The 14,012-nt window shown below is 48.7% G+C and overlaps 1 protein-coding gene across 2 annotated transcripts in view; it reads right to left on the bottom strand.

The window, feature by feature from the left end:
* Positions 1 to 3,748: 3,748 nt before the first annotated feature.
* The window catches only part of SAE1 (SUMO1 activating enzyme subunit 1), a 60,136-nt gene continuing 49,872 nt past the window's right edge, over positions 3,749 to 14,012 (bottom strand). The window contains exons 7-9 of one of the 2 annotated variants that reach the window (XM_004015334.6): positions 13,279 to 13,423; positions 8,199 to 8,268; positions 3,749 to 4,705 (exon numbers count right to left, since the gene is read on the bottom strand). In XM_004015334.6, coding sequence (XP_004015383.1) covers positions 4,613 to 4,705; positions 8,199 to 8,268; positions 13,279 to 13,423 — 308 coding nt within the window. In that variant the 3' untranslated portion in view covers positions 3,749 to 4,612. Of the gene's footprint in view, positions 8,269 to 13,278; positions 13,424 to 14,012 lie in introns of both variants that reach the window. The other variant, XM_060398145.1, reaches the window with a different exon arrangement.

Here is a 14,012-nt window from a genome sequence, read left to right as displayed (position 1 = left end):
CTGGGGGCTCAAGATTCACAGAATGAGTGAATGACCTTTAACTTACTCAGAAGTCCCACCATGAAGAGTCCCAGGGAACGTGTCAGTCCTGAAATAGACCTGGTGGGCACTGGCAGGCGGGTTCTTCACTACTAGTGCCACTTGGGAAGCCCAAACATCCTCTAACCTAGCGTTAAAACCCTGTGTTGAATTAATACAAGAAGGGGAGGGATTTCCCTGGTGGGCCAGTGGTTAGGATGCCTCACTTCCACTGCAGGGGGCCCGAGTTCCATTTCTGGTCAGGGGAACTAAGATCCCAAGAGCAAAGTGGTATGGCCGCCCCCCAAAAAGGAAAATATAAGAAGGGGCGCTTCTACTGCTATCTTCTGGAAAACAGGGTAATGGGTCAAAGGTTTCTCCTGTGGCATCTTCCACAGAGGACTGGCCCAGACAGGCTCAGACCCCAGCCTTGCTCCTTCCCCTGGGTATCCTAGTAAAGGGGCAGTTCAGAGAAAATGGTGTTTTTTTGGTGGGGTGTGTGTGGTGCACGTGGACCTTTGTTTCCTCACCAGGGATCGAATGTGCACCTGCTGCAGTGGAAGAGCAGCGTCCTAACCACTGGACCACCAGTGCATTCCCCAAAAGTGGCTCTTCTCAAAGGGCAGGCTGAGGGAAATGGAAACGCAAACCATCATTTTGGACAAGAATTTGGCAAAAGCTTGTCAAGCTGAGGATGTACCGGCCTGTGGCAATAAGTGCCTTCCGGGGTGTCTCCTTCACAAGAGGATGTTCAGGGCTTTCCTGGTGTGTCAGTAAGGAACCCACCTGCTAGCGCAGGAGACGCGGCTTCGATCCCCTGATCTGGGAGGATCTCACATGCCACCGAGCAACTAAGCCCATGCGCCTCAACTACTAAGCCCGTGCTCTGGAGCTCACGTGCCACAGCAATTGAAGCCCCGCACACCCTAGAGCCCATGCTCCACAAGAGAAGCCCAAGCACCGCAACTAGGAAGGTGCCCCCATTCTCCACAAATAGAAAAGAGCCTGTGCAGCAACGAAGACCCAGCGCAGCCAGAAATAAAAAGGGGACGTGCACAGGTGTCCAAGTGTTGGCAAGACACAAAGCCACCATCTAAGTAGCAAGAGCTGTCAGTTTGAAGGGTAAATCAAGTCTGCTGTCACACAATAGAACACACAGCAGTGAACTGGAATGAACTTGAAATTTATCACGATGAATAAATAGCAAATAATGGTGAGCAGAAACAGCAAGCAGCGAAACGATGGTGGGTGGGTACTGGATATTCATCTTGTGCCTCTCTGTATTTCCTTCATGCTTACATACACACAGGGGGCCCAAGGCCCTAAGGTGTTTTTTTTTTTTTTTTTTGCGGGGCGGGGGGAGGGCCTGTTGGATGTATCACAAGTCTTGTGGGATCCTAGTTCCCCAACCAGGCAGGGATTGAACCCAGGCCCAGCGGGAGCTGGGAGTCCTGACTGCTGGACGCCCAGGGAAGTCCCCTCATTGAGCTATTGACCTGTTTGTATTAGGTCGTTTTCCTATTTTCTCTCCATCAGGTTTTTGTGTTTCCTCTCTCCTGCCTTCTCTTGGATTATCTGAATACTTTCTAAGGATTCTTTTAAATGTATCTTTAGGTGTATCAGCATTTCTGAGTATTGCTCTCGGGATCACAAACAAATCCTTACCTATCCGTTATCTATGGACTGTCACGTCACTTGCAGCGCAGGGGCTCTGCCCATACACAGCCCCGCTCGTCCTCTTCTCCCCATCATTTCATGCTGTAGTTGTCATGCGGAGCATATCAACACCCCTTACAAATGCCTGCAAGTATGAGCTTTTTAAAAAATATGTATTTACTCGGCTGTGCCAGGTCTTAGCTGCGGCTTGCAGAATTTATTTTTCTGACTAGGGCTCAAACCCAGGCCCCCCTGCAGGGAAGTCCTTAGACATGTACATTTTGCTTTGAACAGTCAGAAATAAAAGGGAAAAAAATTTTTCTCTATTTACCCCAGACTTGGGTGGGTGAGGCTGTTGCCTTATCTGTGATATGGGTACAACAGTATCTACCCCCATGGTTGCTGTGAGGATTCAAGTCTAATTATTTTGAAAGGTATCAAGTGGGTCGTGTGAGGACTTCAGCTGTTATTACACTCTTTGCCAACTAAAACATAAACTTACATTTCCCCACCTGTACAGGGACAAGAAAGGGACACCTCAACAGATGGGACATTTATACTTATCAGTAAAATGCAAGAAACTGAAAAAAAAAAGGGGTCTGCAGTGCAAAGGGAAATCATGGAAAGTAAGGCTGTGATGGGGCCAAAGTTTACGATTTTTGGCTGCGCTGGGTCTTCGTTGCTGTGCGCCGGCTTCCTCCAGTTGCGGCTCAGGAGCTCTAGAATTCGGGCTCAGCAGTTGTGGCGCTCCAGCATAGCTGCTCCGTGGCATGTAGGGTCTTCCTGGACCAGGGATCGAATCCAGGTCGCCTGCATTGGCAGGTGGATTCTTAAGGGAGGCTTTTTTGAGTAGCACCTGTTCACTAGAATGTTCAACCACTGAGAACCTAAGTTTGGTTATTAAGCACACCAGAGACAAGAGAAGTGGGGTATGGAGTGGAGAGGCCCGGCAGAACCATTTGCTAACTTCAGCACCTCCCCCACCAAACATACGTTACATTCACAGACAGGGTCCCTCTTCTCAAGTGGGCTGCGTTATGTCCCGAGGTGTTTGAACCCACAGGATAATCATCATGGACTTCCTGGAGACTTAGGGAAATCCATTCTTAAGATAACACAAACTTGTAATATGGAAAAATATGAAATCTGAAAGCAAGGAGAATTAAGCCTTTTTCTTGTCCAGGGCTGGAAGTTTCCAGCACCACCCTCCAGATTCCCAAGGGGTCATTTCGGGGTCACTCAGTCTCTGCCATTACAGGTGGAAAAGTTTGAAAAGTTGCAGAGAAGATTCTAAGACAGTTTTGTTTTTAACCCATCCAGACCCATCTGCTCCCCCTTGTGACCAAGGCCCCACATTGCAAAATAAAGGGTGTAATTAGCTCAGATTTTCCAAGACCCTGTGAGATTTTTCCAAGGATCCCCTGATTCAACACTACCAGGGCCCAGAAAAGGGCTGCTCCAGAAACAAAGCCTAGCCTCACCTCAGGCAGGGGCAGAGAGAACCAGGAAGGGGGGAGAATTGAGTCCCTCCTCCCAGAGGAGATCCGTGCTTTTCTTTTCTCACTGACATCAACAGGGCTGAAATAGAGAAGCTGATTTATTCATTCTAACCAGCCAATTTAAATATGGGGAGAAAGCCAACTGTGGGTGAGGAACGCATTCCAGGTGGAACGCACGCTCGGGTCGCTGAGTCAAGATACATCTGGCACTCCAGCAACCACTCTGACCCGTCCAGCTGTGGGACTTGGGGCATTTTACTTCGGTCTCACTTAACTGCTATGAGATCATTGCTCACTTTTACTCCTTTCCCACTATTATTACATTACAACTGCTGTTACTGCGAACAGCCACTACTTAACGGAATTATTAGACAACAACACTCAAGCTTCTAGGTGCTTTAGAATATGAGCATGCCAACTTTTGCTGCACTGCTCAGAAAAACAGTGGCAGGAATGGTGACAGAGGGAAGGGCCTTGGTGTTGTGTTCAAGCATCCAGGGATACATCTTCAGGTTTAAACAGTTCATTGTTCCCTGTCAGAGGAAGAAGTTTCTCATGTGGAAGAAAAACAAATCTTAAAGCAAATAACTTTATTTCTATCATTCCTTTTTGAAGAACCAAAGAAATATAGAAAATATAAAAAACACACAAACAGCTGCGATTCAGGGGGGTAACAAGAAGGACCAACACACAGCCCTGCAGCGCAGCAGCCTGCACCCGTGAGGGGCTCTGCAGGAAGACAGGCCGGCTCCCCAGTCCCACCTCAAAGCCAAAGAGTCAGGCTTCCCAGGGGTGGGGCCCAGGAATCTGCCTTTTCAAACAAGCTTTCCCATTAATATTCCACTGGCAAGGCCTCACCCTAATACCCAAGAGAATTTGGTAATACTTCCTCTCTTTCAAAATCCCGGCTGGAACTCAACTAATCCTAAACTAAAACTCAAGAACAGCACACCAGATGGCACCTGTTGTTTCTCAGAGCTTCACCCATTGGTGGAGATACACTCCACCCGCCATGTTTTTGGCTCTCTTAAGGGCACCTGTCTACACTTGGAACAGTGATTCTGCTGTGTGGTTTCAAGGCCCCGGGCGTTATTCCCCACCTGATGTCACGCTCTTTGCTGTGTGACATCAGGTGGGGACCGAGGACAAGAAGGTGGCGAGAGGCTCCTAGGCAACCAAGTGTGCTGGTTCCTAGCTGGAGACTTCCAGGAACTGGCCGCGCAGGCGAGCTGGGAGGCCTGGGGTGGGAAGGAGACTGTCAGGACCCAGGCCCTTGCGCAGCAGTGCTGCACAGCCTCGCGGCTTGCAGGAAATGGTTGGTACTGGTTCAGTGGCTTGGTTTTTCCCTCGCCTGGAGAAGCCTTCATAGGGGAGGGGAGGGGATCGATCGCACAAGGGCGCTGTGCAGTCAGCATCTCCGGGGCCGCGGAATCTCGCGTTCAGTTGGGGCCCAGGCACTCCACAATCCCGTTCCCCTTCATGCCATCGAAGAAGAAGAAGTTGTTGTGAGGGGGGTCCCTCTGAGACAGGGCCTGCGGAGGGAAACAAGAAGAAGGTTCAGCTCAAGTGCTTAAAAGGAAATACGAGGGAGAAAAGAGAACAGACCCCTGAACCGAGATCTTTTCAAAGCAACATGGAGAGTGGTTCTCCAAAGACGCTGACTTTACTCCCCTGGGGCTATCTGGCCACGTCAGGGAACAGTTCTAACTGTGACTGTCCTGTCCCTGCACTCTGTCCCCTACCAGCTGTGTGCCCTTGAGCCGACCATTTAGCCTCTCAGACCTTTACGTTCCCCACGTAAAATGAAAACAACAACTGTTTTATCCTGGGGATTAAGAGACATGCTTTACCTCCAATATCTAAAACAATGCTTAACTTGGAGAAGCACCACTGGCAAATGGGCGTACTAATTACTGATGAATATTCCATGGAGAAAGGCAGTGAATGGTCATTCTGACCCATCTGAGAGCACAGCCTCTGTCACCAGGGGAAACACACCGACACTCCCAGGGGAAGGCAGTGCTGCTGGCCCTCCACAGGACACACCAGGGTGGGCAACCAGAGGGCCTGGGAGATGCTAGTTGGCCATGGAAATGGTCATCATTTCGTGAGTGATAGTCCCTGGGATTACATGCTGGACCACGAGTGACCTGTGTGGACCGGGGAAAGGTCCAGAGGTGACAGTGAGACTTCTAAGACATTCTCAACCCAAGAAGGGTCACTGTTTAAAGAGGAGGACATCACCCACACAAACTGCAACCTGCCAAGGTGCCCGGGAGCTCTGTGCAGTCACTCCTCAGGCAGGCCCGCCTTTACAAAGTTGGCCCCTGAACCTCTCCTCCTTGAACTGAGCACCAATCCCAGTCCTCATCTGTAAAACAGAGACGATTATACCTATTCCAAGTGCTTATTCCAGAACGAACTGTTCTTCTGGAGAGGAGGTGTTGACCTGGTGTCAGAGGGTGGCTTCTCTGAGCTTGCATATAAAAACCCAAACAAATGGCCTCAGCCTATCAGGGTTCCTGGTGAGTATGAAACGCGATCCAGCTTGTAACATGCCGGCCACAGAGTAGATTCTCAATAAATGGGAGCTGCTACTGCTTGAACAGGAGGTCCTTTCCCAATATCTGAGGCCCCCAGGCACTCAGCCAGGTGGAAGGGTACACAGGTGGATCCCAGATGCAAGAAGCCATGTTCCAGGAGATGACACAACACATTTTCACACGGAGCCTCGTGAGGCTGCTGCTGTCAACTCTAGCGCTGTAGGCGGGGAGTCTGCCCACCAACGGTGAGAGAGAAAGAAGAATGATTAGACTCAAGGCAGGAGGATGAGACAGAGGACGGGGCTAGAATGTGTGGTGTCTGGAAAGATACAAGGAAGGAGGGAAACAGATGATGCCAAGGGCACAGACTTGTACGTCTGCCCCCATCTCCCGATGTTTACGTTTTACCGTGGTCAGAGGGCCCCACCAGGGAGAGAGCGGAGGTCTGCCGCCCTCAGATGGCAGGCCTTTAACGCCAGCTGGCTGAAGCTGAACTGGTGTTAAGTGAGGGGGAGGGGCAGGGACAAGACAGCAGGGCACGGGGTGAACATGGGGCCAGAGGTAACGTGCTTCCCGAAGGGGGAGGGGAGATTCCAAACACGCCAGCAGGCAGGAATGCAGAGCGCTCTGGCTATGGGACAACCAGGAACAAGATGTGGGCCACAGCTGTCCCCGGTAGCAGGAGGGAGGGGCGCCCCTGCACACAGCGGGCGAAGACCACCCGCCCAGCCCACCACCTCTATCCCACGCAAGAAAGTCAGGGAGCAGCGTCTCCGCGGGATGCGTGGAGGTGAGGATGAGGGCACCCGGGACCTGCTGACGAGTGCTGAAGAGCACGGGCCCAGAAGCCGGACGCCATGAGCTTGAATCCCGGCTTTACCGCTGCTCTGCATCTCAGGGCAGGGATCGCAGCGGTTCCTACCTCACGCGCTGTTGTGAGGATCGAATGAGTCTATCATGTCGAGAACAAGGTCTCCAAGCAGTGGGTGTAGAATGGGCTTTCAACAAATTACCTAGCGACTTCCCTGATGGTCTAGTGGTGGGGAGTCGACCTGCCAATGCACGGAACACGCGTTCGATCCCAGGTCTGGGAAGATTCCACGCACAGAGGAACAATTAAGCCCATGCACCCCAACTACGGAACCCACATGTCCTCGAGAAGCCACCGCAGTGAGCAGTCTGTGCCCCATAACTGGAGAGTAGCCCCCACTCTCTGCAACCAGAGAAAGCCCTCCGGCAGCAACAAGGACCCAGCATAGTCAAAAAAAGAAAAAAAGTCCTAGAGAAAACTACGTTTAAAAGAAACAAGTGCTATCTATGCTCTCATCATTGTACGGCACATATTAGGCTCCCACTCTGCCCTTGCTGTCCCATCACTGTTCTCGCTCCTGCCAAGGCCCTCCACAGGCAGTCTCAGGGTCCTTCTCAACAGTCCTCCCGCAGCCACTAGCGACTCCCCAGACCGGGGGCCTGAGCTGAGCCTTCCGACCAGCCCGGGCAGGCAGGAGCAGGAGTGCGACCGCACGCGGCAGCGCGTGCCTCTCCTCTCCTCTCCTCTCCTCCTACTGCCTAAGCCACAGAGTCAGAGTTAGAGGAAGACTCTGACCCAGAGAACGGTCAGGGGAGAAAAGAGAGAGAGAGGGAAAAAAGCCTTAACAAGATGGTGGGGCCATCAAACTGAGTCAACTGTTTTTGAAGCAAGTTTGCAGAAACCAAGACAAAGCAGGGGAAGCTGGTCCATATGTGCACAAGGCGAAGTAATCACTTTAGGAAAATACCAAAGTCCCCCAAGAAAGGAACACATACTGCGGGGTATGCTACAGTTCTGAAAACCCAAATGTTCCAGAAGAGACTTCAAAGTGCCGTGCTAGGTACTAAATACATGACCCTGTGTGAAAGCTCCCCCAGGGCACCCTGGACAGAGCCTGTGGGCTCCGGGCTCCTCTGGTGCTGACTCCCGCCTGCTCTACACTCGCCCACAGTGTGTGAAGCCATGAGAGGGAACTCTGACGCCATGGCATGAGTGGAGGGACACTGTGGAGCAGACGGGAGCTGTACAGGCTGTGGAGGCCCTTCTTTGGGCCTCGGCATCCATCCCTTAAGTGTGAATCAGGACAGTGCCCACTTCACAGAGCTGTGAGAAGCAGAATCTGTGGCAAATGTCACAACACCAGACAGCTGGTTGGTACAGTTAGAGGATGGCAGACAGCACCCCGTGGGCGCTGTGTCCAGTTCTGGGCTTATCAGCACGAAGTGGGCATTCCCAAGGTCATTTGCTGAAGGCCCATGTGAATGGGCTGGAGAGAAGGGGATGAAGTGGAAAAAGGGAGGGAGAAAGGGAACAGGGAGGTCAGGAGGCAAGGATGAGTGGGGTCTGAGAAACCAGGCAGCTCTCTATGACAGCTCTGGGCTCTCTCTGTCGGCACGTTCCAGGTCCTAATGCGGAAGGCCGATGGTGTTCCATGCCACAGGGACTTTTTACCTTCACGATTTCCTGGGCCAGGATCCCTCCAACCACTGCACACACGGGGGCCATCTCAGAGAAGCAGTACCTAAAAGAGAAGACATGTGAAACGGAGCTCTGAGCAACAGGAAGGCTGGTGTGGACATCTGGGAGAGGTCAGTGGTAGGTTTGCCTGAATGAAAACATCTCCCACCAGGAGAAGTCAATTCAGAAAGCAATGCTAATACTGGTATCTAGGTGTGAAAAGTAAATCTGATCGAGGTTAGTAGGTGGCGAGAAAGACATCTGAACCTTGGCAGGCAAGAACTGTTTCACAACTTTTTTTTTGAAGTTAAAGGATAAGACTATATCTGTGCATCCTAAAAATAAAGCCCTACAAATACCAGATGTTTCGGTGCCCCGGTCACATTCTCGCAATTCTCTTTTGTCCCACAATGGGCAGTGGGTTCGATATGCTAGTCCCAGACAAATGTCAGGAGCAGGCCTGTGTTAACACGCAGACAGCTTGGGAAAGTCGGGGTCTGAAATTAAAGCACGGGAGCAGAGAAAAGTCTTCACTACCCACACAGATACCAACCCTTCTGGGCCAGGAGGGGGAACCTAGAGGACAAATATTGTCACCTGCCCCTCCCAATCATCCATCCCAGACAGTGAAGCGCTGTCTCCCACCACCTCCCTCCAGGAAGCCTGCTTCGCCAGCTCCCACCCCTGAACACAAAGGGGTTTCTGAAATGAGCAGGTTGCGGTGCAGGCGAGTTAAATGGAAAGCTTCTCTCTGGAGCCCTACCACGAGGAGAACACTTCCAATCTTCTTGCTTTGGTGCACACCCTTCCAGACATTTTTTAAAGGGTGCATATCTAAACATATATAACTGAAAACCCAGGTCACAGCAACTACTATTCACTGTGCCCCATAACCTATGGATGGATATTGAAGCTGTTGGACTCTGTGATCATACACCTTGGTAGAGCTGTCTAAACAGTTCCTTATGGCAAATTCCTAAATATAGAACTGCTGAGTCCTGATGCCCTCCAGAAAGGCTCGACCCATTCAACTCCCACCAACTGGGATTGGGGGGTGACCATCTCCTCACCCCCTGGCTGGGACCAGCACCCCCATCTGTTAATCTATGGAGGCAACTTTTCCTCTTGTATACCAAGGTCCTCTGAGGAACTATAAAACCTAACAGAGAAAACGATAGCCAGGAGAAACGAGTCGCCATAATTCTACTTCTCAAAGATAGTCAATTTTTTCCTTAAAAAAAATTCTCCTTTATTGTATGTGATCCCACTATACAAATTTAATGTTCTACTTTTTTTTTTCTTAAAAGTATATAATCTTAAAAAAAGTATCATCTCAACAAAATGCCAGTAAATCAAAACAGCAACATACACATGATCACTTCAACAGACACAGAAAAAGCATGGGACAAAACGCAGCACCCTTTCTTGATAAACACACTCAACATTTGGGAACAGAAGGAAATTTCTTCAAACTGATAAAGGACATCTAAAAAAACCCACAGCTAATATCACACTTAACGGCAGAACACCGAAATATCAGGAACAAAACAAGGATGTCTGCTATCACCACCTCTATTCAACACTGTCCTGGAGGTTCCAGCCAGGGCATTTAAGGAAGGCAGGAAAGAGACACAAGGGGCATCCAGACCGGAAAGAAAGAAGTGATATGTCTTCACAGATGACACGATCTGGTATACAGACGGTACTAAGGAAACCACAGAGAAATTATCTGAACTACTGAATTATTTGAATCAAGGCTGCAGAATACAAGATTAACATACACACAAAAAAAACAATCTATTTCTATACATCAGCAATGAACACCCATCAAGATGAAATGAAGAATTCCATCTACAATAGCATCCAAAAGAATATTTAGGAATAAATTTAACAACAGATGTGTAAGACTTACTCTCTGAAGACTATTGTTGAAAGAAATAAAAGACTTAAATAAATGGAAAGATATTCCCATGTTCATGGATCAGAAAACTTAACTTTAAGACAGCAATACTCTCCAAATTAATCTATACATTTGACATAATTCCTCTCAAAAATTCCAGCTAACCTTTTTTGTAGAAATGGGAAAATCCCCCCTAAAATTCTGCATGAGACCCAGAATAGTTAAAATAATCTTGGAAAAGAAGAGCTAAAGTTGGAGAACCCACATGTCCCAATTTCAAACTTCCTACTACAAAGCTCCAGCAATCAAGACAGTATAATACGGCACAGGACAAAGTCAGTGACCCCCACCCCCCGACCCTTCTTGTTCATGGAATGAGTAATTTTAATTTTCTTTTAAAATTATTTTAAAAACAAAAAAGTTTTGACCACACTGCCCAGCATGTGGGATCCTCTGTTTCCTGACCAGGCACTGAACCTGCACGCCTAGAAGTGGTGAAGTGCAGAATCTTAACCACTGTACCACCAGGGAAGTCCCTATTTTAAAAAATTTTTATACAATTTTAAAGGTCATTTTCCATTTATAGTTAATAAAAATATTGGCTAAATTCCCTGTGTTACACAGTGCATCCTTGAGCCTATGTTATATCCCATCCTCTGTGCCTCCCACTTCCCCTCATTTTCATCTTTGGATTCATTCCATACTATCTGTTTTTTTCCATAATATGTCTATTATCTCTGAAACTTAAGGACCAGTAAGTTCACCAAAGGACATATACTACATTCCAATTCCACTTAAACAAGATGCCCACAACGGTCAAATTCATCGAGAAAGAAAGAGGCTGCGAGGGGCTGGGGACACACAATGGGAAGTCAGTGTTCAACGGGGACAGAGGTTCACTTTGGGATGAGGACAAAGTTCTGGAGACGGGTACCAGTGACAGGCGACAACAGTGTGAATGGACTTAACGCCACTGATCTGTCCATTTAAGGATGGCTAAAATGGTGTAATTCATGATGTGTGCATTTTACCATAATGCAAAAATTTAACAACACAAGTTATATTACACATATACATTATGAATGTTTTGTCATAGATGTTTATAAAACAGGGAAAAACTACAAATAAGTACCCAGCAAGCAGGTAATGGTTAAATAAAAACCATACAGTTAAAAAAAAAAACAAAAAAAACCATCCAGTAGACAATGAAACATCAAGCAGTCCAGTGAGGTCTCGGATCTTTACTTGTGACACAAACAGATCCATGGGATGCTGGAAAAGGAAGGCTGTCGCATGAAAGTGTGATCATTTTGGTATTTAAAAAGAGAAGACACATGAGTAGATACACATACAGATGTCTGACAGGCTAAACCCCCAAATTAAACCCCAAGCCAGCAGTGGTGACTTCTCACTGGGAGGGGCTATGGGAGATCCTTTTCTTCCCTTTTCTATTTTTTGGCAATGGGCATCTGTTGCCTTCATAATCAGAAAAGCAACTGAGCCCTCTGAAGAGAATAAATAACCTAACATGAAGGAGGGGACAAGCAGATCATAGACAGATGAGGGAAACGGAGACTTGGGCATAGCTTTCCCTCCTCAAGTGAGCGCACCCTGCTCGGAGCTGGCGGTGGGCAATTTGTGCAGGCGGCTCAGCTGCCACACGGCAGCTCGATTCCCCGCCGCATCCCCAGCGCATCTCTCCCAGCCTGATCTGCACTGGCCATGGCCGGCCATCGAGAGGCCATCAAACACCTCTCACTTAAAGGGCAATAGACAGGGAGCACCTGAGCACGGGAGGGCATAGACATGAGGCACAGACACGGGAGAGCTGTTTCTGCAAAGAGGACTGGGAGGGTGGGGGGAATACAATACTCTGTGGAGAGGAAACCAGCCAGCAGTGAGACAGGCTGTTAGCAGCAAGGCTGTGGCTCTCTCCTTCTGGGAAGTGGGGGCTCTGCCACTGGCTGGCGATGTCCAGGCAGGCCATTCATCACTCTCAACGCCCAAATTGGTCACTCGGCTGCATGCTCACGGCCTGGCACTGGCACTGGGTGTGCTCACTGGCCCGGCTGGGACTGTTGAAGCTGGACACCTGTGGGAACCTGTTCTCTGTGGGCCGTCCCCTGGGACAGGGACCCCCATCCCAGGCGGTGGTGCCATTAGCCCCTGAACTCCCTCCCGGTGCCAGCTTACAAGAGCGCCTGGTATCCAGGTGCCTCTTTCTGGCTGAGGGCTCAGCAGGCAATTCAAAGCCCCACTGCTGGTCTTAAATTGGCTGAGGCTTGTCAGTGTCTAAGTGAGGTCCCCAGACATGAGTGCACAAGGAAAAGACTAGGGAAGGATGGGACCACCATTCACTTTCTTGCTGAATAGGAACCAAGGTACTAGGCTGTCCCTAGGGATCAGTGGTGTGGGGAAAATCTTGGTCAGCTACTTACTAAAACCTTGGACATGTGACTGTATCTTTCCAAGCCTCAGTTAACTCAGGGGGAAATAATACACCCTTCGAGGACCACTGTAACAACCATATGGCTGCACTGGTAAAGCACTGAAAGCCTGCACTACACCACGCTTCCATTATTAGCTGTGTAACCTCAGGCTAGTGACCGGACTTCTCTGAGCTCTAACTCAGCTTCCCCTCTCCTATAAAATGGGATCTTGTCAAGAGAGGGCACATACACAAAGCAGCTACCACAGTGCCTGGTACTGTAATAGCTGCTCAGTAGATTCTAGCCATCATTATTGCTGCTACAAGCGAGCACAGCAAGGCAGCTTACGGAGTCCCTCAAAGATGCGGAGAGAGAGTGGAAGTAATCAGATGATCCCAAAACTGTCTGGGAAGGATTCCTGACTTGTCTCCCTTTGGACTTCACCAATCAAACCCAAAACCTGACTGTGTATAAGAACAAAGGACTGGTCCCTGAGGCTGAACGTATCGCAGTGCCCAGGGGTGAAGATGCTGGGAACAAGGATGCCATATCCATCTTTCATATACTAACAGAGGGGTGGAAGGCCATGGGGTGGCGGTGGGGGTGGGGGTGTGTCTATGTGTGTGTGTCTGTGTATGTCTGTGTGTGTGTGTTTCTGTGTGTGTGTCTGTGTGTGTGTGTTCAAATTAAGGCAAATACTAAACACATTTATCAATCTAAACTCAACTGTGATAGTCAGACCAACCTGACAAAGTCTTCAGGAAGCAGATCAGGATCGACACCCAGGGCATCAAGCACATCGTTTCGTATCTGGAGCAACAACTCAGAATCTTCTCCAAAGGTATCAGAACTAGGATCTCTTCCTTTATCTGTGCGAAACTTCAGGAGCACTGGGAAAGGAAGAAGGCAGGTTAAAAAAGCAAGTCTTTTCACAACTGAAAAGAAAATATTTGAAAATGATGTGATCAAAAAGGTCTTAATTTCCAAAACATATAAAAACTTCATAGAACTCAAATGGGCAAAAGACCTGAATGAACATCTCTCCAAAGAAGACATACATGCGGCTGACAGGCTCATGAAAAGATGCTCAATGTCACTAACCAACAGAGAAATGCACATCAAAACTACAAAGAGGTAGGTACCACCTCACACTGGTCAGAATGGCCCTCAATTTTTTAAAAAGATTGCAAATAACAAATGCTGGAGAGGCTACAGAGAAAAGGGAACCCTCCTACATTGTTGGTGGGAATGTAAATTGGTGCAGCCACTATGGCAAACAGTACAGAGGTTCCTCAAAAAAAAAAAAAAAGTTGCTATATGATCCAGCAATCCACTCCTGGGCATATATCTAGACAAAACTACAATTCAAAAAGACAGATGCATCCCTATATTCAAAGCAGCACTATTCACAATAAGCAAGACATGGAAACAACCTAAATGTCCATCGACAGATGAACGGATAAAGACTATGTGGTGTGT

This window comes from Ovis aries, chromosome 14, assembly GCF_016772045.2.
Source record: "Ovis aries strain OAR_USU_Benz2616 breed Rambouillet chromosome 14, ARS-UI_Ramb_v3.0, whole genome shotgun sequence".
Classification (NCBI taxonomy): Eukaryota; Metazoa; Chordata; class Mammalia; order Artiodactyla; family Bovidae; genus Ovis; species Ovis aries.
This window is presented reverse-complemented; position numbering and strand designations above follow the sequence as displayed.